This window comes from Rissa tridactyla, chromosome 19 (assembly GCF_028500815.1).
Source record: "Rissa tridactyla isolate bRisTri1 chromosome 19, bRisTri1.patW.cur.20221130, whole genome shotgun sequence".
Lineage (NCBI taxonomy): Eukaryota > Metazoa > Chordata > Aves > Charadriiformes > Laridae > Rissa > Rissa tridactyla.
The window spans coordinates 6,095,820-6,120,490 of NC_071484.1; the positions used below are offsets into that span (position 1 = coordinate 6,095,820).

General features: G+C 46.3%; 2 protein-coding genes and 1 long non-coding RNA gene across 3 annotated transcripts in view; 2 read left to right on the top strand and 1 right to left on the bottom strand.

Moving 5' to 3' along the window:
- The window catches only part of LOC128919104 (uncharacterized), a 164,968-nt gene that overhangs the window by 34,184 nt on the left and 106,113 nt on the right, over positions 1-24,671 (bottom strand). The window lies entirely within an intron of this gene.
- On the top strand, positions 3,547-8,715 carry LOC128919088 (keratin, type I cytoskeletal 19-like). Its single transcript, XM_054224065.1, has 8 exons — positions 3,547-4,035; positions 4,914-4,996; positions 5,545-5,701; positions 6,115-6,276; positions 6,737-6,862; positions 7,041-7,267; positions 7,763-7,893; positions 8,459-8,715. Exons 1-8 carry the CDS (start codon positions 3,547-3,549, stop codon positions 8,482-8,484), a joined length of 1,401 nt encoding a protein of 466 aa, XP_054080040.1. The 3' UTR covers positions 8,485-8,715.
- LOC128919084 (keratin, type I cytoskeletal 13-like) lies at positions 17,122-22,943 on the top strand. Its single transcript, XM_054224052.1, has 9 exons — positions 17,122-17,823; positions 18,417-18,499; positions 19,049-19,205; positions 19,595-19,756; positions 20,072-20,197; positions 20,421-20,647; positions 21,200-21,513; positions 22,029-22,130; positions 22,918-22,943. Exons 1-9 carry the CDS (start codon positions 17,122-17,124, stop codon positions 22,941-22,943), a joined length of 1,899 nt encoding a protein of 632 aa, XP_054080027.1.

Consider the following 24,671-nt stretch of genomic DNA (forward strand, 5'->3'; position numbering starts at 1 on the left):
TCCAGGAAAGCAGCATCTCCAAGGCCTGTAGGTAGCAAGTGTCTGAAGAATCTCAGTCATTAGCGTACGAGGGAGCAGGTGAAAGGTGCCCTTCTGCTGTAAAAGACCATGGAGAGCAGATGTCTCAGTGGTATTTCTTTTATTTTATCTACCAGACATTAAACCCAATAGTATCCAGGGGCTAGAGCACCATAAGAAAATGGAACACTGGAAGAACTGCAATAATGACTCAGAAGAGTAAGTAGATGTTTTTAAACCAAGACTAAATCAAATTGTCTTTAAAGATCAGCTCCAGCCCTACAGAAAGTGCCAGACTTGATGCAGAAATCTCCCAGTAGACGTGTAAAGCCAGCACTTCACAAGAAATCAAAAAGAGATATGTATCATGGTATAATGGCAAATTTCCATCGGTTGGACTCCTCTGTGTGTATCCCAGTTGTTCTCAGAGCTCTGGCTAAGAAAGTCAGAAAGCAAGTCTTTCATTTCCATTGTCTCCTCCTGCCTTGTTCAGTGCAAAGCAAGATGTAAGATAACCCACCGCTGCCCTTCCTGGCCTTAATGCTTCCCAACCTACGAGTCCTCGCACTCGCATTTCTAAAAATATAAATATATACTCTACTGACGCACTTCCAGTTTTCAGTCCTCTGGAAACTCCAGGCTACCTACAGTATAGAAGAGCTTGCCGCTTTCCTCTGGCAGCCCCAGCTGATTCCCACCAGGCCTGGGCTAGTCTCCATCTCTTGCGAACTGCTACTGACATCTAGCTGCTCCACCACATTCCCTCTATCCATATCAAAGGCTTCCCACCCTTCCCACCAGGTCCGGCAGGTGCAAAGCAGGCACTTTCACAAAGGAGCTGGCCTAAATTCCTGAGAGGTGAAAGAGACCTAATGACATGGCCAGAAAGACTCTAATGATCCAGACTTTGTGAATATGCCTCTGGAAAGCCCCCGGGGGGGGTACAGACTCAGCTCCTGAGACGCTGTGATGTTGTTTGTGCACCTACAAGTTGGGATGCGTCTGGAAAGCAGCTCATGAGAAGGCAGCTTGTGATAAACAGTTCCCCAGCAGAAAACACCCTGGAAACAACCCATATATTAAGGAGCTTCAAATTATGGAGTGAAAACCTTGGGCTGGAAACTACATTTCCATGAGATTTCCATATTTCTTTGTGCTAATGAGACAGACCCAGGAAATTTATGAGTTGAAATAACTGAATGAAAATAGTAGGGAAAGCTTAATTTATTTTTTTAAGGTCTTCAGAACAATTATTTAATTTTATCTGAGCTTAATTAGTGCACCCATTTCCTGAAGACAAAAAGGAAAAATAGCAAGAAAGAGGGCAAGCGTGTGCCACTGAAGGATCCTGGGCAAAGGCACCGGCCGATGGCCCGCAGCAGAAAGAGGTGGGTCTAATGGATAAAGCTCCAGGCCCCCAGGGGACCGATGTATCTCAGAAGAGCAGGAGCCATCCTCTCTGCCCTCTGCAATAATTACCGCAATAGGCATGTAGACATCCTCCACTCCCACAAAGGAGTAAGTCATTCCGTGTTTCTGCCTGTATTATTCTGATGTGCTAAATGATAACTGTGGAGCAGAGGAAGGAATGCGTGCTCACGCAGAAAAGGTGCTTGCTGCAGACAGCTCTTGGGAAACTCCTGAAGAATCATATGCAGGACAGGCAAAGCTTCAAGCAATGCAATATGACATCAGTTTCGGTTCATTCTTACCACCACACCCTGACTCCAATTATGTTCTCCAGTCCTAATAATGAAATCCAGGTATTCCTTCCTATACACAATAACTTTATTAGAGTTTTTACCTATTCTGAGCTTTGCTCCTTTGTATTCAGGGACTGAGTGGAGCACAACTTGGGAGGAAGGGCAGGCTGACATCAGGCACTGCAGCCTGATCCAGCAGACCTGGGTTTGACTGCAGACTCTGCCAGAGGCGTGCTCTTTGTCTTTGAGTAAATCACTTTGAGCAAGTCCCTCCACACCTCTGTCTCCAGCCTGCTGGAGATATCACGGGAATGCCGCTGGCTTTCATTGTACTGGATCCAAGGATGCAGAGATAATGGGAGGCATCTTTTCAACAGAAATAAGGAGGAGAAGAGCAATAAAATGATGGGCAAATCCATGAATACTGGGATAATCCTATCCTTCACTAAGGGGTATTATTTACTTGCCATAATACTAGCTATTTCAATCCACAATCCTGACACGGAGTGAGGGCTTGAGCAAGAGTTCGAGCTCGCTTGTTCTCTGGTGAAGCAGGCTTGGAGAATTTCTTACAGCGAAGGGTTAGTTTCAGAAAGCTGCGGAATGCCTGTCTCTTGCTCAACGGCCAGTAGAAACAGGCTGTCCCAGAGGGAAGGCCATTGCTCTTGAGCCTCAGCAAAACATCTCAAGAAAATGAGCTTAGCCTGAATTCTGATGCCAGAAAAGTGAAAGGGTTCTTACCTCTCAATTTCTTTGTCTAGTTAAGATTTGGAGACATTAGTGATAGAGAAGAACCTCTAGTTTGTACTTAATCCATCTTCTCCAAGCCAGTGTAGAACTGCACTGGGCAACGACTGCTCTGCCAGCTTTATCAGCAATTCTGCCTTTATATTTCCTAGGACAGCAGTCCTAAACCTCTTATTAGAATGCAGCGCGTATTGACAGAGAGACTGCCCATAGGACGTTTCCACTCCCATTCACTGTTTCAAAACACCCACCCTTCCTCAGCAACAATCACTATCCATAATGATGAAAACTGCGGAAATATCTTTCACCAAACAACAGGAAATATTTAAAGTACTTTTACCTTACTTTACCCTCTCCCCATAAAGAAACAAATCCTTTGTGTGTTACTGGAGAGCCACAATCATACACGAAGAACCTTTCATCCACGTCCATTAAGAGATCACGCCACGCTCTCACTGGTCTCGTAGCAGAGAGCTCTGGAGTTGTCATTTTGCCAATGGAGAAACTTAATCTCTGTGTCTCTGATCTTTCCACAAAGTTCTTACATCATTCCTCATACATCATTCGAGAGTCAAACTTCGTATATATTCTTTCTTTTTCATCTCACATATTCCAACATCAGCACCTTGCAGGAAAACTGCTTATTCAACTCAAAATAAAATGAAAATAAATTAATGAGAGATAAAGAGCCCTTTGATGCAATAACCTTTAATGATTTCTTCCTGGTATATAATTTAGGACAGTGTTTTTCCTGGCTTAATGTTGTAAAGTTTGCATCATAAACAAAAAGCTGATGATTCATAAAACATTATTGCTAATGTATTTTTGAAATTAGCAAGAGACATGTAAAGTATCTTCCTTGTCTACCAGGATTCTTGAAAGGAAACTTCCCTTTGAGAAATTATTCTTGGCACCAATGGCTGGAGTAGCCAGCCTTATGGGAAGAAGAAACAGTGGTGACACCCACTGTGGAAGGTATAAATAGAGTTTCGCCGCAACGGACAGCTCGCAGTCTGATTTAATATCAAGCTGTGCATCTTGCTTTGGGCTTCTGCTTGCATTTCCAGCTGCTGTCGCCATGAGTTGCAACATTAAGGAGACTATTACTGTGTCTAGCAAAGGCAGGAGCAGTGGTGGCAGCTGTATCATTGGTGGTGGTGGTGGAGCACGGATTTCTTCCTATGGGATAGGCAGTGGCAGAGGTTTTTCTGGAAGGAGTTACTGCGGTGGAGTGAATTATGGAGGGGGACTGAGTGTTGGTAGCTTGGCTGGTGGGAGCTATGGAGGTGGCAACTGCTATGGCAATGGCCTTGGGTTTGGCCTTGGAGGCGGTGTGGTTGTTGGTGGTCTTGGTGGCGACTGTTTGCTTTCATCCTGCGATGAGAAGGTCACCATGCAGAATCTCAACGACCGCCTGGCTTCCTATCTGGACAAGGTGAAGTGCTTGGAGAAGGAAAATGCTGAACTGGAATGCAGAATCAGAGAGTGGTACGCGACACAGGGCCTCTCCTGTGAGCCCCGGGACTACAGCTGCTATTACAAGGAAATCGAAGATCTTCAAAATCAGGTAATCCCCTTTTTCAGTTGCTCCTCCTCTATTTAAAGCTTATTTATAAACTTGTATTTAGAACCTACTGTAATTGTTAGAGATAACTTCGGTGCTGTTAAACGTCTTTGCAAACATAAATTTTGGCAAGTTCCCCTCTGACACTGTTGACTGTGGGTGCGTATTAAAGATGGGTGCTGCAAGGGGATACAGGTGGGATAATACTCTTAAAAGGAAAAGGATGCTTTGTTACATTGCGGTTTGACTATACTGTTATAAATACGACATTACCAAGTGTGCTCTGAGGAAATGCAGTGGTAGGAAGAGCAAAGCAAAGAGAACTATAGAACTATAGAACAAGAGGAAAACATACATAGCAAATGCTGTATCAAACGGAGCATTATAAATTCTAGGTGAGAAAAGCTGAGTATTTAAAATAGATTGCTGCAGTGGCACAAAGACCCTGATACTACTATGTGCCCAGTGAAAGCTATGGCTGATCTTCAGGCTTAAAGACACCTTCCAACTGTATCCCTGAAGATCCTTAAGCTTGAAGCCAAGAACACGCCATGGTGAATGTCAGCTGAGACTTAATGTCTCAAGGAAGGTTCTTTAGGTTCACTTCTCTGTGAAGCATCTTTGGAACTTGCCTTCAGACCTTGAAACTGGGAAGTCCCATCTCACAACTCTTTCACTCACAACCTCTTTTCTTTACTGACTGTGAGTTAAGGAGGCAAAGCTACCTCCTGCAACTGCTCCGCTCAAGGAACAAGGTGACTTAAGAAGGTAACAGAAAAAGGAAATTGTGAAGAGTTAGTACCTAACTGCAATCTAGATACACCTCTAGAGTATAACAGCAGAGAAAAGTGAGACACCTCTCATGGTCTGCTCTCTTCCAGATTGTCTGCGCAACCATTGATAACAACAAGATCATTCTGGACATCGATAACAGCAGGATGGCTGCCGATGACTTCCGTGTGAAGTGAGTGTCCCTCTGCGTGGATGAACTCCCTTGTCTCCTCCCTGCTCCTTTACATCTGACTTGTGGAGTCTCGGTGCACTAATTATAGAGACTTCAGACAAGTCTCACTACAAAACCACATTAGGGCAGGATGGAGTGATGAAATGCATTTTGCTCTTGGTCACCAGCCCTCCCTTAATTACTATTCTTGGGTAAAGCATTTGGCAAGAGTGCTTATTGGTGAGGGCTGGAGACGAGCAATGGAGGGAGTGGTCCTTAGTGGTTTGGTTGGCACATTTCCATCGCAGACCAGCGCAGATTTGGATCAGAAAAACAGAAATGCAGATGGATGAGTGGTATCAAACATACATTGATCAGGAAAAAGATAGATAAGGAAGAAAAGTTTTCACATAACAGACATCAAGTGCGGTGCAGAAATCTAATGCACAGCGCATTCAGCTTAGACAACAAAATCCAGTTTAGAGCAGGCAGGTGGGAAAGACCTTTGCAGAAACTGAGTGCGTGTGAGATGTTACTGTTCTGAGTTCCTGCTTTCTTGCACAAACCAGGTACGAGACAGAGCTGGCCCTGCGCCAGAGCGTGGAGGCTGACATTAATGGCTTACGCCAAGTCCTGGACCAGCTGACGCTCTGCAGGTCTGACCTGGAGGCACAGCTGGAGTCGCTGCGGGAGGAGCTCTGCTGCCTGAAGAAGAACCACGAGGAGGTAGGGTCCTGCCTTTCCCTGGGAGCACCGTGGCCCTGACATGAAACTTTGCCTACACGAATGTGCTCTAAATTTAGAAGCAAAGATCAAGCACTTTCACACCGCAGCTTTCCCATCAAACGCTTGTGGGGTTCAGAGCTGTCTCCTCGTGGGTGGAGGTGGCTGCTGCTCTCGGGGCTGCGCTGGCACCGGGAGGGCCAGAGCGGGGTGAAAGTTGCTGCTGACTCCAGTGGATGAGGAAAGAAATTACCCAACAGATTTGTTGGGGAAAACACTTGCAACATCTTCCAGAGCTTTCCAGCCACAGCTGGGAGGCACGGCTCGCAGGCAGCGCTGTGCTCAGCCACCGAGCTCAGCTCTTCTGCGCTGTCTCTCAAAAGCCAGTATGTGTCTGATCCGGGTTATGTTTCCAGGAAATGAATTGCCTGAGAAAACAATCGACTGGAGACGTGAGTGTGGAGGTCAATGCCTGCCCTGGACCTGATCTCAGGCAAATCTTGGAGGATTTGAGATGCCAGTACGAAACACTGATAGCGCGCAACCGCAAGGAAGTTGAGGATTGGTACGAGTGCAAGGTAAGGGACAAGCTCCTGCTGCGAAACAAACTGACATGCACATTTCAGGGCACAGGAGAGTTTCAGAAAACAGAGATGGAGAAAATAAGCAGTTCCTCCTTTACAGTGAAGCCCGAGATCAGCATTCATTATACCCTGTGTTCCACAGCAGACACAGGCCTGTCTGACCAGTTTGTTGTGTCCCATCTGGAACAGCCGCATTTGCCGCAAGGCCCTGTGGTGTGTTGTTGGAACTGAGATTTTCCACGTTTGGATTAAAGAGACGTAATAGCCACAAGGTTAATGCGATTTGTACAAAGAGCAAGCAGGTGAAGCCAGCGGTTAATGCCCAGTGCACAGAGAACTCGCCCTGCTCCCTCTTCTTTTTGCTGCCTACTCACTGTATTCTGTCTCTGTAAAAGCAAGTCCCATTTGCACAGATATTCTCTGAAGCTCTTTTTTCTGGATTGGTGATTTTCAGATTGAGGAGGTGAATCGGGAAGTTATTACAAGTGGTCAGGAGGTAGAGACGTGCAACAACCAGGTTACCGAACTGAGACGCCAATTGCAAGCTCTGGAAATCGATCTCCAGGCTCAGCTCAGCCAGGTGGGTGTGAGATTACAGCTCCAGGTGGTTCCTGCTGGATCTCTCAGCAGGAACAGCCAGACCTACCAGTCAGCATGGCGGTGGTGAATAGCTCTTTCATTTCTGCATTGGAAATAACAAACTCCAGGGTGACACTTAAATGACTGTTGTTTCTTTGTTTGGTTGTCTTGTTTATCAGAGAAATAATTTGGAATCCTCTCTGGCTGAGACTGAGTGTCAGTACAACACGCTCCTCGGTGAGCTACAGAACCAGATCACATGCGTGGAGCAGCAATTGGCTGAAATAAGGGCGGAAATAGAGTGTCAGAACCAAGAATACAAAACCTTATTGGACGTCAAGTGCCGTTTGGAGCAGGAGATTCAGACCTACCGGTGCTTGTTGGAAGGAGGACAGCAGGACCTTATGTATGTAGACCTCTAAATCCACTAGAGAATAAATTAAAATATCTAGGATTTGTATTACAGATTGGGAATCCCCCATAATCCTTAGTCCATCTTAATGCTTTCTCTGACATGAAAAAGTTGTCTCATGAGCAACTTTCCTGTGATGAACATTCAAATGTGAACTAAATGTCACTCCTTGGGATCTGCAAAGCAGAGAAACCAAATCTGTTAACTGCCAGTTACAACATCGTAACTACTAGTATTATGTCAATATTAGCAGCAATCTCTTTTCTGTAGTAAGAGAACTGTCGTAATAAGAATTAATTGCAACACTCTTCAATGCATTTCCATGCCAAAGGGGGGCAACAAATGCAAAGCAACTCTGAAGATGAAAGAAGAACACAATATAGAATACCCGAACCCCTATAAAAGGCATAGTTTGAGACTTTGTGCCCACCTTAGTGTGATGAGAAGTTCTAAAGTTCCCTATTTCTTTCACCAAATTTACCCCACTAGTCATGGAGGAGGAATCGGAGTAGGAACCGGGGTAGGCGGAGGAGTCATTAGGACAAGCCACACCTATACGACAACTTCAGCTTCCCATTGCCAGCCCCAAGTCCCTCCCTGCAAGACTGGAGATATACAAGGTAAGAGAAAGGAAAACTGTGTTTTTCGGTTTGTTCCTTTGTGATAAGGCCAGGACACAACTCACCCTCCTAGGACACGTTATTGGTATCTTCTCAGAGAGTTACAATGCTACAGGTGTGATGGGCTACAATGGATCCAACTACAGCGCAAAACTGGCTGTGTCTCGAAGACAGAGGTTCAAAGAGGGCTCCGACTGAATATGGAGCAGCAGAATGCAAATGAGAGACAAGAGGGAGCAGCAGTAGGACTAAGAGGAGAAAGCGAGGGAAATGAGGCAGAAAGAAAAGATCTGGAAGTAGAAGTAAAGAAGACGATAGCCAAACAGAGCTTAGCGAGAGTCTGGATGGAGTGACTAGTAGAGCAAACCTGTAACTTTACGAGTGCAAATTCCCATTAAAACACAATTATTTAGGGAATTTCTGGGATTTCCTGAGTTGTCTGCCAACTGCTCTTGTTTAACACCATGTATTCTTGAAATAAGGGCACTACATAGACCAAATTTTTGTTATTTGAAGGATTTTATCTCTGTTCCAGTCAAATAATACTGCTACATTTTTTCTCCAGTGACCTGCAGAAGAATTTGTGATTAAGGAGGAATGGACTAGAAGATGACATACAGAGAAACCCACAGACAAAAGAAGAACACGGGATGTTCACTGCACACCTGTCTGCAGAGAAAGTAGAAGTAACTCAGCGATGCTTTGCCATGTATCTAAAGGGGCCTGTTGGAGGCCACTTTCTTCTCTGTTCTGCTGCTTCTCTTCTTTAACGCTGCAATCTCTAGAAGTTACTTGAGTTAGTCAGGGTCGATAATGTACCTGCTGGTGAAAAAACTTCTCTAATAAAACTTTGCTTCTGCCTGATGCAATCAAGAAACCTGTGTCTGGAAACTGAGTTCCTTTAGAAAACCAGGGGCTGATCTGGGTGCAAAGCACATCCTCAGCCAGGCCAGCCAGCCTCTGCAACGGCCCCAGCAGGAACAGCTGGAAACCCATGCACAAAGGGTCACCTAAACTGGTCAGGATCATATTCCACTGGGAACAAAGCTGCTTTGCCAGTGGGAGCCAGAGAATGGCCTCGCTGACCTTGCAGGTCTTGTCCACCTCCTCCCAGTGGAAGCCTGTAGCGTACGTTGCCCATTGCATGACATCCTCCATGATCCACATGAACAATCAATTCAGGCAGATGCTTGTGTTTCCCACAGAGCATTTTGCTTAAATCATTGTAGAACAACAAAGGCGGAAATAAGCGGGGCTGGAGGTCATCAATGAAAGGAGAATAGAGAAATCAGTGACAGAAATTTCCATGAAACAGCAAGCTCAGGATGGTGTCTATCCATACACAGTTATCGGCACCATCCCTGCTGCGCATCTCCAGCTGCTCTCCAGATGTGTCAAACATTAAGCTGAGCAATGCCTTGGCTGCTGGGGAGGATGATGTCAGTCATACACGTCTCAACAGATCTGCACTGCAGTCACCTGGCGGGAGGGAAGTGTCTTCTGACCTCACCTCTCTTCTGGACTCCTCTAATATAAGTGTGTCCAAGTGAGCCTGCCTCTGCAGAGCAAATCCTGTGTCAGACACCTGCCCGGGCAGAGGGACTGTGCAACGCAAGTGCCTTTTCTCTTGGGTGACTGTAAGTGGAGCAGAGAGCAGGTGCTGAGATGACAGCATTCAAATTTTATCATGAATCTCCTCTTCTCTTGAGACAGCAAAGGGGTGGTTGGACACATGTGGCTGTGCAGAGACACCCACAGGGTGGAAAAGGCAGATGGCCTGAAAGTCCTTTTTATAGCCTATACAACATGGCACAAACATTTCTCACACCTAAACCCACGTAAAGTATTTTGAAGTCCTTTGCTAAGAAATTGAAAAATATCTGAGGTATAAAAACAAGCGCATTTCCCCAAATCCCGCTCCTGAATACGCCACGCTCCTGGAAGAACAGCATTCCTGGCTCTGCTCGGGGTCAGGTTATGGGCCGCAGCCAGCAGGGAGCGGGGCCGGGGCGAAGGGAGGATGGCGCCCTGGCTCTGAAGCGGAGCGGCAGGGCTGAGCCCTGGCTCTGAAGCGGAGCGGCGGCAGCAGCAGCAGCTCGCCTGATCCCTGGCGGCGGAGCAGCGCGGAGCAGCGCGGAGCGGGGGCGGCAGAGCCGGGAGAGGCTGCGGGCGCCGCTGGCCCCCCCCAGCGCCGGCAAAGGGTCCGGGCAGGGACGGGTGACACCAGGTTCCTGGCTGATGTGCGCCAGGGCAGGGAGAGGCTGATGGCAGCAGCACAGTCCTTCCCTGGGGTCGTGCCAGGCCCGCCGGGGCCCTCGTCCCAGGCCGTGATTTCTCCCCCGTTGCACAAACCCCCCGGGGAACCCCCGGCCCCGCAGCGCTGCCGCCCCCGGCCCCCCCCGAGGGTCTCGGCTCAGCGGCAGGAATCAAACCCCCTGAAGTGAGAGAGGGTTTCTCCTCGAAACTGAAATCCTGCGATTTTGGCACCCGAGTTTTCACTTTCTAACTGCCATCGGCACTGGCATCTCCCTCCTGCCACCACAGGAGGAAAGAGCAACCTGGAGCACTTGTGAAAATATTTATACTGGTTTGTTTAGTTTTTTTGTTTGTTTGTTTGGGTTTGTTTGGTTTTTTTCAGAGAAAAGAGAAATTGAACGTGTTTGCCTGAGAACGAAGAGCAAACTCGGTAGTTTATCCAGCTTGTACCGAGACTCAAGCAAAAGTTTTTCATGAGCACTGTATTTGATTTCAGATAAAACTTCAAAGGAGGTGTATAATAAATTATCGTGACATACAAACGGTGCCTGTGCCAGAGAACAAGGAAATGGAGAAAGTCCCTGGTAAACACCGGCAGACGAGACATCTCGGTACTTCCCAGATCTCTCCATAAGGTGTCAGAAGTTCTTAACTGGTGGATCCACAGGAAAGGCGGAGCGGGCGGTGTCCTGCTGCCCAGTGCCTGGGCTGGCACAGCCCCCTCCTGCTGCCGCTCTCCCGTTATCGCAGCCCGAGGGACTGGGACCAGCTACTCCGCTTAGAGTGGGAATTACATTTTACTAAGAGGCCAGGAGCTGCAGATAAGTTTGGCTAATACCATCTATAGCTAAATGGAAGTTGATGTTATCCTATACGACAAAAGTACAATCATATGTGATTAAAATAATACTATATAAAAATATAATGCTCCATAATATACAGTAGTTTCAGACCTGTCCTCTGGCACACAGGGAGTCGCGATTGGTGCGCTGCAGTGGGGTGGGGAAGGGGAAGCGTTCCCTCTTGCTGCTGCCCGTCTCCACGCCCACCATGCTGAGCCACGCAGACAACGTTTTGCGTTTCACCTGGGACACTGGGCCATTGCGTTTCATTCAGGGACAGGCGGAGAGGACAGCACAGGCCCCGCGCCTCGTCTGCAGCTCGCTCTCTAGAGGGCACCCGGCTCTCACCCACGCTGCTGCAGGGTGCCCAGGCCCGAGGCAGCAGCAAACCCAGCTCTGATGGCTTGGGTAATCTCTTCCAACAGGAACACCCAGCTAAACAGATGAAGCAGCGTCTGCGGTATGCGCTGGGGAGCTCCTGCTAGCTGAGAACACGGAAACAAGCTATTAGCCCTGACATCTGGCTCCAGCTCGCTCACCTGTATTCAGCGTTCACGTTCGTAGGGAGGTTGACACGACCCGATTCTGGCGTGGGACTATCGCAGGAGGCGACGCAGGCCTCCTCCCCACCTCTTTGAAGACCCCCCCAACTGCCTTCTCCTGTGTGTACCTGTACAGAATGGACGCCAGGCTGAAACTCGCTGCACCGATTTGCCAATGCTTGTTTATTGTTTTCGAACGGCACTGGAATATTTTGCCTCATGTCATTAGGCAGGAGACAGGGACACCCAGGCTCTCCGTAGGGGCTGGAACTGCATTACCATGACCCCTCGCTGACAAAGGCCTTGCCAATGAAGTAGCGTCAGCTGAGACCCCAGAGAGTCAGGTCTGCAAGCGGCTGTTTACACCCAAAATGACAAAGTTCCCAACCAAAGGGTTTGTACTCTAAAAGTCTCTTACAGCTCTGACTCACCTAATTACTGTTCTTATCATAATCACCATCGTTCCATTGGGTGGTGGATCTTTTGAAGGTGCCCTTTAATGTTTCATCAGTACTAGTCTCTGCAATAACGAATGAGTAACAGATCAAGTATAATGTATGCAAGAACTATTTTTTTCCTGAAGGAGAGATGTTTGCTGGATTGGAAACTACTGACCACCCGTACACGGAGGGCAGCGGGTCCCCCAGTGCTGCCGTCCGCTTTTCACTGACCGGGGGTGAGTGTCCTGTGTTAGCGCCGTCAGAGGCAACGAGGAGGACACGTTCCAGGGATATTCCCATGACCACACATCTCCAGGGGTGGGCAGATGCCAAGACTTACACACTGTCTTGCAGAAGACTGCAGGAGAGGTGGGGACTTTCTTACTTCAAAACAGATATTTTAAGAACCTTCACTTAAAAAAAAAAGCCTGAGTATGTTTTGGCATGCAAAAAATGATCATATGCAGATGGTTTTCATCGAATTTCACTCACTGCTTTATTTTATGAGATGTGGCCATAAATACACACAGGAAGAAAGAAACAGAATGCATAATACATCCTGTGTACTGCTCCACTAAGTAACGCTAAAAATGTGTGAAGGTGTTCCCACGGGGCACCGGGGGTTCACGACAGTTGTACAAACTGCTGTGGGACAAACCAAAGTCCACTGGTTGAGTGTCCCACTGCCAGGAGAAGAATGGGGCACAGGTTATTGACACAACTATTTCGAATCACAAAAACACATTCAGAGAAAATGAAACTTTTCACTGGAAATAGTTGGTATTGACAACACCAAATGTTTCTGGAGGGAATGGCTGCCAGGCACGGACAGCTGAGTTAGTGGGAAAAAAAGGATTCCAAAGCACAGTGTGCCCTCATGACAGAGCACACAATTGGGAATCGCTAGGTAGGAATTACTACTTTTTTTCTTAGAACTCTCAGTTAATTAAAACGATTGAGCCCTAATATGTTTCAACTAATCTGAATCAACTTTTCTGAGATTTTTCAGTTTTCAAACATCTAGCTTTTTATCGGGATAAGAAAAAAAACCCCCGTCATTTAAATTTTAGCAGAGGGGAAACAGTTCCCTGCTAAGTGTCAGGCAGCTGAACCGCGGCGGCAGGAAGAGCTGCGCGCACCCTCAGAAGGAGAACAGCGCTCTCCCTCCAACACAGGCATACTTCAGGGGCTGGGTTTCTTCTTTACTATGAAGAAATATTGTTCTATGGGATTATCTGGGGATAATAAAATTGCTTGATGATTATATAATGGAAGTTAGTTTATAACGTATAATTATGAGAATGAGTCATATTCCCCAGAGAGATTTTCTACAGTTTCTCTCTGTGTACCCACATAAGCAAATTGAATTTTCCCGACAAGAGCTGACCGGCGGTATGAGGGGTGGAAGGGGGTTCACCACCATTGAGGCACAGAAAAAGGCTGGTAACAGCCCAGTCGCACCCCCCCCGAAATGTGCAGTTTCTCCCAAACGCACCAGTGCAAAGGAGGCTGTAAACGCAGAGCTCAGAAAAGGTGGTGCCACGGGAGCTGACAGGAGCTTGCGTGTGCTCAGCCCACACCCCCATCCCCGTGCCATCACCCCGGCCCACCAGGGAGGCCATTTCGGCCTTTCCCTGCGCTGCTGCCACCCACTCCCCGAAGGAAAAGGGCTCCATTCTCTCCCAGCCTCCGCTTTCAGCCAGCGCACGTCTGTGTTACCGTGGAGCACATGGTAATTCTGCCATTTAAACGCAGCGGGTGAATTCATGCCCACGCTGGGTGAGCCTCTCAGGCTTAAATAGTCCACCACCCTCTTCCGGGCAGGAGCTCCTAACAGTTTCACCACGGAAAAAGGGAAGAGGCCTCATAGCAAACAACTATGGTGTCACCTGCCCCCAGGGCATCTTCCTCCTCCTCCTCCACCCCCTCCTATCTTGGCTGTGACCTGAAGCTTGTCAATCATGCAAGGGCAGGTTTTCCTGAATGCCATCAATCTCTTAGCTTTGAGGGTACACTGTGACTGTCTGCTCTCTGTTAGCTACGCCTAGTGCAAAAAAAAAAAAAAAAATCTGTTTCAAAAACAAGTCCTGTGTTTTAAATATCACCTTGCAGATCAATTCACACTTTTTTTTATACCACTGTGAGAGGCACAGATGATCGCAGCTTCTCTGGAGCAGCCTTTCAGAGGTGTCTCAAGCAGAAAAGAATCTGAAAGAGCAATTTAATACTCATACCCACCGCTCCTGGGACTTGACAGCAGCCAGGGCCGAGGATGCACAACACAGAGCCTGTAAGAGACATTCACTGCTGAGAAATGAAGACTCCCGCCCTGTCACAGCGTTCAGCCTGAGCACGGCCATAGCTGCCTCTCCGCCCCTGCTTCTTGCAGCAACTGGAGCTTTCTCAGCTTTTTTCATCTGCCCACGACTGAGAACTGCCCTCGGTGTGGTCAGGAGATATGTCCGTGCCTGTTTCCAGCACTGGGAAGCCCACTGAGGTGGGCAAGCAGAGGAAAGTTAATTCAGATGCTCAGCTGGTTATGAGCATCCCATCCCGGAGCGATGCCCGGCAGTTTTGAGTCTGGGTGACGCCAGGGGAAGCCCCACGGCTCCTTGTGCTGCGGGCACTGGCTGCAGGGTGGGATGGCAAAGGGCACACCGACCCAGGGTGGATGTGCCCTGATGTGTTTGTGGAGCAGCAGCCTGATGCTGCAATATGCAGCACCAGCCCGAGATTTCCTCATGTTTCACTGTCCCGTTTCACAGGCACTACTGGGGTCCTTGTAGTCTCTCCAGTTTATTGAAATCTCTCTTCTGTTAAGGTTTTCCCAGCCCTCCAGGTTCTCTTCTGCAGCTTTATCTCTCGATTTGGCTGGAAACATTATCTAAGATCATCTAGTTAGCTCAGTATGCTTGTAAATGCCTGGACAGTCCTATGAGACATAATTGCAGAGAAAACTACCATGTCATAAAACTGCTTCCATCTTACAGCAAACTTGGAAATACAACATTCCTTTCAGGAGCCATTTGTTCCGTAACTTCTATCCCTGATCCTGGCCAGTCATTTCCAGATACACTGAATCCATCAGGCTTCTTCAGTTTTAAGGAGCTAATCTTCACTCTTGAGGTATGTTGCCTGCATGAATTCTAAGGTAAAAATAGCAATAACTCTTCCTTTCATGCCTTAAACATGAAGCTATGAAGTATGTTGCACATGAGCATCCTCACTGATACTCAAACTACCCAGGCATGGGTTTTTTTGTGAACAGAAGACATGAGGCTTCGTCCACCTGAAAGGAATGACTCATACAAAAGATGTAATAAACACCTTTCCAGAAAAAAAAAGCAAAACCCAAACCTTACCCTTCTGCAGAATTATACAGAACAGCATAGAAACGTATCCATGGCCTTAAAACATTGGTGTCAGCAACTGGAAGCCAACAGTTAAATAGAACGTAACCCAATGGTTTCATGAGCCAAAGCAGCTGTTAGTATAGGAGAGAATTTCACGCGCTTCAAGAGAAAGGGATTTCTCAACGGAACGAGCTAGAATCATGACCAAGTTTTGTAGCGAACCATTTAAATTTCTGCAAGCCTGAGAAGGCCTTGTGTCCCGGGACATGTCAGAAATGAAGGCCAGCAGAAGAAACTTCAGGCGTGTCCTACTGTGTGGGAGAGGGTGTGCTGGGAGGGGTGTTTATAAAAAGATGTTTCCACAAACACTTGCTATGAGCCATAACAAACAAACCTCTAAATTGGCAACAACCAATATCCCGAAGGCTGAGGGAGCCAAGAATAACACAGAAATCAATACCGGAAGCCGGCTATCACACAACCAGTTCAGCCTACAGGGAGCGACGGTAACAGAGCGCGTTTTGCCGAGGATGCTGTGACGGGAAGGAGGGCAGGCGAGGGGCAGGCGGGAAAGAAATGTCAAATGTTTGAGGCTCAGGTTGCTGTAAGAGCTCAGAAGACGGATGCTCAGCTGCGCTGCTGTGTGCAGACACAATCGTAAAAGAAGATGCAAAATAGCAAATATTTCCTACGTTTGGTCATGCTGCGTCCATGAATGGAAAACTAAACTGAAGGGAAAATACTATTTTGATGTACAGCTTATTGACTTAATCCCCAAATCAGGAACTTAACCTTTCTCCTCTGAGTAAGTACGTTTGTATTTGCACTGCAGAAGGAAAACGTCCTGATTGACATTCTGAAGTCCCTACAGGAATGAGAGCATTATCTCCCATATTCACAGACACGTCAAGAGAGACCAGCCCAGAGCCGGGATGCTCTCCCAGGTCTCTCAGCCATCCTGTAACTGCATCTGGTCTGAGCACATGAAGAGTTATATCCCCGCAACAACCTGGCACACTTCCTTTCCTTACAGTCTTACACAGAGCTATTTTCCAGTTGTCACACAATTTTTCATAATTAAATTGTTACTTATAAAACATAATTGTAGATGTATATTTGCCAATGTTCACTAAGTTTTTATGAGAAATTCCAAAGATGTCAGAGTGGTTCAGTGTACCTACAAAATACATCCTGTGATATGGTTTCAGAAAGCATAAAGCAATAAAGGAGTGAAAATAAGGAGCGTACAGCATAAGATAACCATAAACCAGAACCTATTAAAATTTCACTTAAGTATTAAAAAATCAGCTTGACAAATATCTGAGAGGGGAAAGACCACGAGGAACGACTGTATTAAAAGAGAGACAGTACCATTCATTACTGCCCCATATGATGACAGTTTATTGTTGTGCTGAGACGTGAACCAGATGAGGTGAGTGGGATGAGTTTAATGCAGGTGACTGTAAGTCAGTGGACTAGATCATGGAAAAGATCTACCTAATTCAGAGCCACCCAATAGAAATTACATGTTTTGTGTTAATAAACAAACGGTCGTGAACACTTTGAGTATGGGTTAAGCTTCCTGATACTGTCAAACATCTTCCTTTGGCAAATTACCCTTGGCGTAAAAACTTCGGCTTGCACGTGTACGCGGATGGAAGGTACTCCCTTGGCGGCGACACCCACTATCTCAGCTATAAATGCAGACCAGGCAGGGTGGAAGTTGGAGCTATGATTCCAGAACAACTGTAGGACCAGATTTGAGTTTTAACCTGAATAGTTTGCTGCCGCCACTATGAGCTGTGGCTCCAAACAGACCTCGAAAAGCTGCCTGCGAGGGAGCAGCGGTGGCAGTGCTAGCAGTGGTGGGGGTGGAGGGGGCAGCAAGTATTCCTCTGCCTCCTCAAGAAGAATCACTTCTAGGTCAAGCGGTGGTGGCAGGATGTCTGGCAGCAGTTGTGGCGGAGGAAGTTCCAGGAGCTGCCATGGTGGGGGAGCCGGCGGTGGTAGCTATGGGAAGATGAGGCGCAGCAGTTACGGAGGAGGAATGAGCAGCGGTAGTTGTGGAGGAGGAATGAGTGGGGGTTATTATGGAGGGGGAATGAGTGGGGGTTATTATGGAGGGGGAATGAGCAGCGGTGGTTATGGAGGGGGAATGGGCTGTGGCAGTACGGGAGCAGGCTTTGGGTCTGGTGGGAGTGGGTTTGGTGGTGGTTACAGAGGAAGCTTTGGTGGAGGTGGTGGTGGTTTCAGTGGTGGCAGCTTTGGTGGTGGCGGCTTTCACGGAGGGAATGTGGGAATTCTCTCCAACGACGAAAAGCTGACCATGCAGAGCCTCAATGAACGCCTGGCTTCTTACCTGAATACGGTCAGAAATTTGGAAAAGGAAAATGCTCAGCTTGAACAATTAATCAGGGAGTGGTACCAGAAGCAAGGTCCTACTGGTTCAAAGGACTACAGCCACTATTATGGAAAAATTGAAGAACTTCAAAATCAGGTAGGATGTTCTTTGTTAGAGAAGCTTAAGCATTGACAGATTTTTTGTGATTGAGCAGAATGTTTGAGGGACCCAGCACAGATACTTCCAACGTTATTAAGTGTCTCTCTGAAAGTGCCTCTTACAGTTCTGCCTTCCGTGCGTGCATCCAACTGTCTCCAACTAGAGGTGGAGAAATGATGCCCAGCCCCTCTAGTACACCCCACAGACCGTTTGCTGGCAGTGACTGCAGACTCTCAGAATGCCTGTCGTGGCTTTTAGAGTGTAGGAAAAACAGCAACAATTACGCTCTGGGATGTGCGCTGCCTGACGTTTGAGCACGGCATGGAGGGTGAGACAGAGCTACGGCAGTGACGCCAAGCCTCTTGACAGGACTCTTGAACTCACAAAACAGCTTTTATCATTGTGGTGCTATTTTCACACAGGTACCTCTTTGTTTTGCACCGTAGATGGCCTTTCCAGGCCTCTGTATGTAGAAAATGCAGTTTCCCTCAGACACCGGGGAATTCTAACAAGATCGCATTCCTGTTTCTCGTGCAAACCTGAGAGATTCACAGGGAAAATCTTCCTCAGCATATCGTCTTCTCTTCTAGCTTGTGACTGCGGCTGTGGAAACCAACAGGGTACTTCTGGACCTGGATAACACAAGGATGACTGCAGAAGACTTCAGGATAAAGTAAATATAAATTATATATTCCTCTTTTCCAGGCACTCACTTCCTTTCTCCTACTTTCCTCAACTAAGTTTCTTAAATTCATGCTACAGCTCCTCCTGGTTCCATGGCAGCACAACTGAAATAATTTGTAAGACATAAAAATTCTTCATTATTTCTATAATGATCTTCAATGGGAATAATACCAATGACTGTGGAGTCAAAGCTTAAAAAAAGCTTTATTTTTAAGGAAAGAAAAATTGTGATTTTCTCTCACTGAAAGTCAGATGAACCAGATAGAGGAAACCTGCACAAAGTCTCAGTAAGAAGAGACAAGGAAAAAGACCACAGAAAACATTTTAATATTTAGGTTTAATATTAATATTAAACTTTAAGTAGTGGCTGCTGATTTCATAATTCTGCTGGTTGAGAGATGCTATGTGCTACTAAGTACAGACCCAAAAGCAGACACTGAGATACTGGAATACGTGAACCTTTTCGTAAATAAGGTCAGTAGGAGAAGGGTGAGAAGCCAAGACCAAGGCTGACCTTTCTGCACTGTCCTTGGCACAGGTACGAGACGGAATACGGTCTCCGGCAGAATGTGGAGGCTGACATTAATAGCTTGCGACCCTTGTTGGATAATCTGACTCTGAGCAGGTCTGACCTGGAAATGCAATTTGAGTCTCTAAAGGAGGAGATGATTGACCTCAAGAAGAACCACGAGGAGGTAAGACCAGCTCCTTGAACTGCAAACCGCAGAGGAACACAAGAACTTTTATGGTATGGGACATGTGGGCAGGTTTCCCAGGTAACATCCTCTGCACTAAATAGTCTTCCTGCTCTCCCAGTGCGCGGCAGCTCAGCCAGGCGCCCCCGAGACAGGCTGGCTGCCGGGCCCAGGCTCTCCCCCAAGCACAGTCCCCCCCAACAAGGAGGACTGGGGAGTCAAGGCCAAATAACTGCAACAAGAAAAAACCCCCAACGTATGTATATATGTTGTTGAAAGGATCCAGGATGGTTTATGATGTCAGAGCAAGTTAACTGACTTTAAAACTCTTTCGCAAATTAATGTCACCTTTTTGGTTTATTCGCCTTGGCCCTGGGTTTTCTCTGCAGGAAATGAAAGTGCTGCAAACCCAGTCCAATGGTGATGTGAACGTGGAGGTGAATGCTGCTCCAGGAGAGGATCTGATGAAAAAACTGAATGATATGAGACAAGAATATGAAAATATTATTAAGAAAAACCGTGAAGAGGTTGAAAGGTGGTATGAAACCAAGGTAAATGGTTACAATTTGAATGTTCCCAAAACAATACCAACTTTGGTAAGAACTTCCTGTAGATGAATTGCATTTTGAACAACAGCATCCATTGCTTTTAGGATATAATTGTTGAATCCCTTTGATTAAAATAAAGGAAATCACAAGTGGGCTGGCACTGCACTGGCAGAGCTATATGAGCACATTTAAACAGCCCCCATACTATAAGTGGCTCTGGCTCGACTTGTTGTGTTGCCAGATGCTTCCACAATAAACTACCATGCCGACATTGTAAGGAGAACCCAAAAACTCCGACTCTGTATGTTGATTTTTCAGATGGAGGAAGTGAGTCAACAAGTCCACTCAAGTGGCCAGGAAGTGGAGTCAAGCAACCAACAGATCTCTGCGCTGAGACGTGACTATCAGAGCCTGGAAATCGAGCTGCAGTCGCAAATCAGCATGGTAGGTAACGACTGCTTCTGATCCTCTGGTACACAAAGGACATGTGAGTTGCTGGAATGACAGGAGATCAGCAACAGCCAGCACTCCCTTTAATGAAGATGCTTGGCACATCTGACACCATGTAAAATTTTTCTCGTCTGGGGCATAGGAATGATCTAATCCTGCCACTTTTCCATAATGTGCCACATTGCCATAAACACTGTATTATTTCTTTCATTGTCAGTTACAATCCTTGCAATCCAACTTGGAAGACACGGAACGCCGCTACAACATGCAGCTGCAGCAGATCCAGGCTATGATCGGCCCCTTGGAGGAGGAGTTGGCCAGCATCCGCTGCGAGATGGAGAGTCAGAACGAAGAGTACAAGATGCTCCTGGGCATCAAGACCCGCCTGGAGCAGGAGATTGCTCAGTACCGGGCTCTGCTTGAGGAAGGGCAGCATGGTATTAGGTACGTACATTCAGATTAATTAACATGCCATCTATGTGAGCAGATGAAAGCAATACTTATATTAGGAACTAGTGCAGTTGATTTATCATCAACGTATTTACTACAATCACAAGAATTCGTACAGAATCTAAACCTTAGCTGGCAGTGTACAAAGCTGTATTATTCTATACTTATCATGAACTGGGCAAAAACATTTAGAAAAGTATTTAGAACTATAATATGCTGTTTCTTCTCCTAAGTACAATCAGAAAGTGCAGTTATATATGCAAATGAAAGGTAAGCAAGAAAATAACTGTCTTTTATAAATACTCAAGGTACATATTTTGAAAGACATCTAAAGCCATTCGTTATCTTTCTTTTTCTTCTTCTGTGCAGATCAGTTAATTGGTCCTTAATTAGGATAGTTTAAAATCAGTTTTCCAGGACATGGTTCACACCGTAGTACATTCTCAGTCATAGGAGGGAGTCGGAAAGTGGCCTCAACGCAGCCCATGGGATGCCAGACACGGGTCATGTTGCTATAAATCTTACAAACGCCCTTTCTCCTTACAGCACCTCGCAGGGAGGAGCTGGTGGGGGATCCTCAGGAGGAGGAGGTCATGGAGGAACCAGCTGGTCTTCCGGAAGAGGAAGCAGTGGAGGAGGAAGTAGCTGGTCCTCAGGTGGAGGCAGCAGCGGAGGAAAAATTGGAGGTTCCTATGGAAGAAGTTCCTCTTCCGGAAGCGGAGGAGGAGGAACAGGAGGTGGATCCTGTGGTAAAACTTCAGGTGGAGGAGGTGGCAGCGGTGGAGGAGAAGGGGGCAAATCCTGCCTCTCCCACTCTTCATCTTCCCACTCCCACTCTGGCAAGTCTTGTGAAAGCCAAGGTAAAAATTGGAATAAAAGAGTACATCTTTCCCTTAACTTTTTTCTCTGAATAGTAGGAAAGGATATGACAATTATGTGAACAATATGACTTATGTGGAAATCTGGAGATATTTTTGCTATTTTTCCCAATCATGTTTTAAGTCCACTCTGACATTTGTTCTTACACAGTAACGTACCAACATGGTAGTGTTTTCACAAGTGTCTCGAATGAAGGGGATGTTATGAAGAGTTATATCAGCAGATGTGTAGAAAGAAGAAATGAAGGGGGAAATGGAAAATACTGCCCAATCCAAAGCGTACAGGGAACCAGAGAAGTCAGTAGTTTTGGAATGAAGCCAAATGTTAGAAATGTAACTGGTATTAAGGGGGAAAATGGTTAAAGCAAGGTAAAATAGTTGGAACACTCATGACATTTAAAATATAAAGGGTATTAGCTGCAAAATCCTGAAGTAGCAAAAGATGGGAAGTAACCAAAAGGTCTTTTCCATGTCTGATTTCATGGCTGTGATTCCAGGAGGTGCTGAAAACATGAAGCTCTGCCTGGAAGGGAATAAAACACTGGACAGAGGAGCAACAATGGAGGAAGTGTCTGAAGCCATAAAAACGATGAGACTGGGTAAGGTCTCAGGTCCTGACAGCACCGCAGACAAATGCCTGAAAATGTTGAAAGTGAACAGGAAGTTATAATTTTTAGAAAGATTCTCTCCCACTTCTGATCTTTAAAAAAAAATATGGAAAATGATCCTGCTTTGAGGCTTCCGTTTATTCCTTCTTATCAGGGAAGTAACAGGGATATTAATCTTCCTTAAAAAATGTAGTCTGTCTCACAAACATGCTGATTTCCATCACAGACTGACAGTTGGGCATGAAAGTATTGGCTAGAGACCAAAAGGCCTGAAGCCATTGGTACAGAAAGTAAGAATATCGTACACAGACTCTCTTGATGCTGAAAACAAAGGCAGTGAATTCACAAGGCTTTTGTGTAATGAGTGAGATTTTTAGGTAAGATTTGGTGTAGATGAGATCTACTGTTTAAAAATAATAGGCTTGCAAACTCCTCTGTAAAAATTTACTCCTTTGATCAAACACTCTACCTGACTTGCAACAGTCTTGGGTATACTAATGCTTGGTAGGCAAGATTAATATATATTATGCACCATCCTACTTTAACTTTTACAAAGTTGCCGTAAATACCCCTACACACATCAATACAGATTCTAAGTTCACCTGTATTTGATTTATATTAAGTCTGACACTGTTCTAACCTTTCCAAAATGATGGGAAAAAATCTAGTCTGCTGAGAACTGCACAGTCCATAGTTATGAAGTAACAAAAAGATTAAAAATGCTGAATGAGGTAACGCTTCTTCAAAGAAATTCTTGCTTCCCTTCATCTTTCAACAGGGAGTTTTAGGAAGTCTGAGGACTGATTGGCAAAACCAGCATCTTCCACTGCGGGACCTTCCCAGTGGGCCATTGGACCGAGCAAGACGGTACCAGCGTGGCCGCTCATGCCTCTGCGAAGAGCAAGAGCAAACACTTCTTCAAGTTACTCAACACTGTTCACTCCAGGGGCTCATCAGAACTCTCTGGATGGGCTACGTGCTTCTTTTCCATCCGCATTTCTGTGCCTAATCACTGTTACCTGAGTTAATCTCTACCGTGATTGGTGTTCTTGGGGGGGGGAAGGAAAAAAAAACCCTCAAACAAAATAAATGCTAATAAATCTTTGCTTCTCTCTGATGCAACCAGAAAGCCATGTCTGGGAGAAATTTCCTTTAGCAGACATTTTTGTTTGAATCAGTTATAAATATCAAGCCCCACCTGTGGGATACACAATAACATGGCAGATTATGCATAAAACCCAAAGGTTGGCAGCGACATATTCACCATTTGAGACTAACTGGGCAAAACCTTGAGGAACACACTACGGGTACAAGGCCCTGGTGGCCCCTGCAATGGGAACACTAACAGTCACAAAACCTGCTCGTTTCTGCTATTAACTTCTATCAGGGAAGGAGGAAGCGGGTTTCGGGAACTGACTATTCCCTAGAAAGCTTCTTAAAAAAAATCTTCCTAGTAGTCACTAAAATGCATCCTGAAACTTTCGGATCATGGAATGTAAAGTCAGCGATTTTCAGCTCCCAGTGCCAAATCACCCTGAGTGCAGAGCTCAAATCAGGTACAATTAATTATCCAAAACGAACACATTTTGAATACTACCTGCTTGGGTACAGACTGGATAACAAACAGATGAAAGTTCAGTCGCAGGATATCTCTACTTCATGACAGTAGTTACCTGTACCGTAAAATAAATTCATAAAGCTGGAGTGTGAGCCAAATTGCATACACGTGCTCATACGGAAGAAGGAATTCACAGGCTAGCTCTGCTGATCAGCACCATGCCTGGCTGTCGGGTAGCTGTACGGTATTTCCACTTCAGGGCATTTCTCGGGTCTAACGATGGACAAGTACGCATTTTACAAAGCAGACTGACAAACTATTCATGTTCAGGGTGTGATTTGACAAAGCCCAGAGGTAGGTTGAGGGGAGAAAAAAAAAAAGATACCCCAGAGAAAAGATTCCCAAAGGAATTTTAAGGGTTGCCCACAGACCACACAGTAGAGGGACTGCTCACAGGGGTAAGGGTGCGAATGCCCTAAAAGACAGAGACCGAACTGCTCCTCTTTGTTTGAATTACAGCGCGTTTCCCTTCGTTATGCCCTGGGCAGGTGCTAATTGGCCAGAGGGTTCCCCATGGCCATGCTGTAGCCCTCACGGTGCTTCTCCCTTCTGTTGAGGCTAACAAAAGCGAGGGGTCTGCGTAACTCCTCTGGGCTGAGCTGCTGCAATGACCTGTACGGGGAGTTTCACTGAGGATCATTCAGAGGGTTTCTCGCATGACAACTGTTCACTGCTACATTCTTTATCCCTCGCACTTCTCCACTCATCCACTAACACAAAGGGAACCAGACAGGAGTATCACTGAGATAAGTTTGGCTCTCCCTGTTTTACCGTCATGAGTTCTGTTTTTTCACGCCGAGGAAGGCATCACCCACTGCAGAAGGTTGAGAAACAGATTGAGTGGGAGACCGTGGGAACGGGAATGCTGAACGCCTGAGTTCCAAGCAGATCCATGCCAGTGATTCACTGCATCG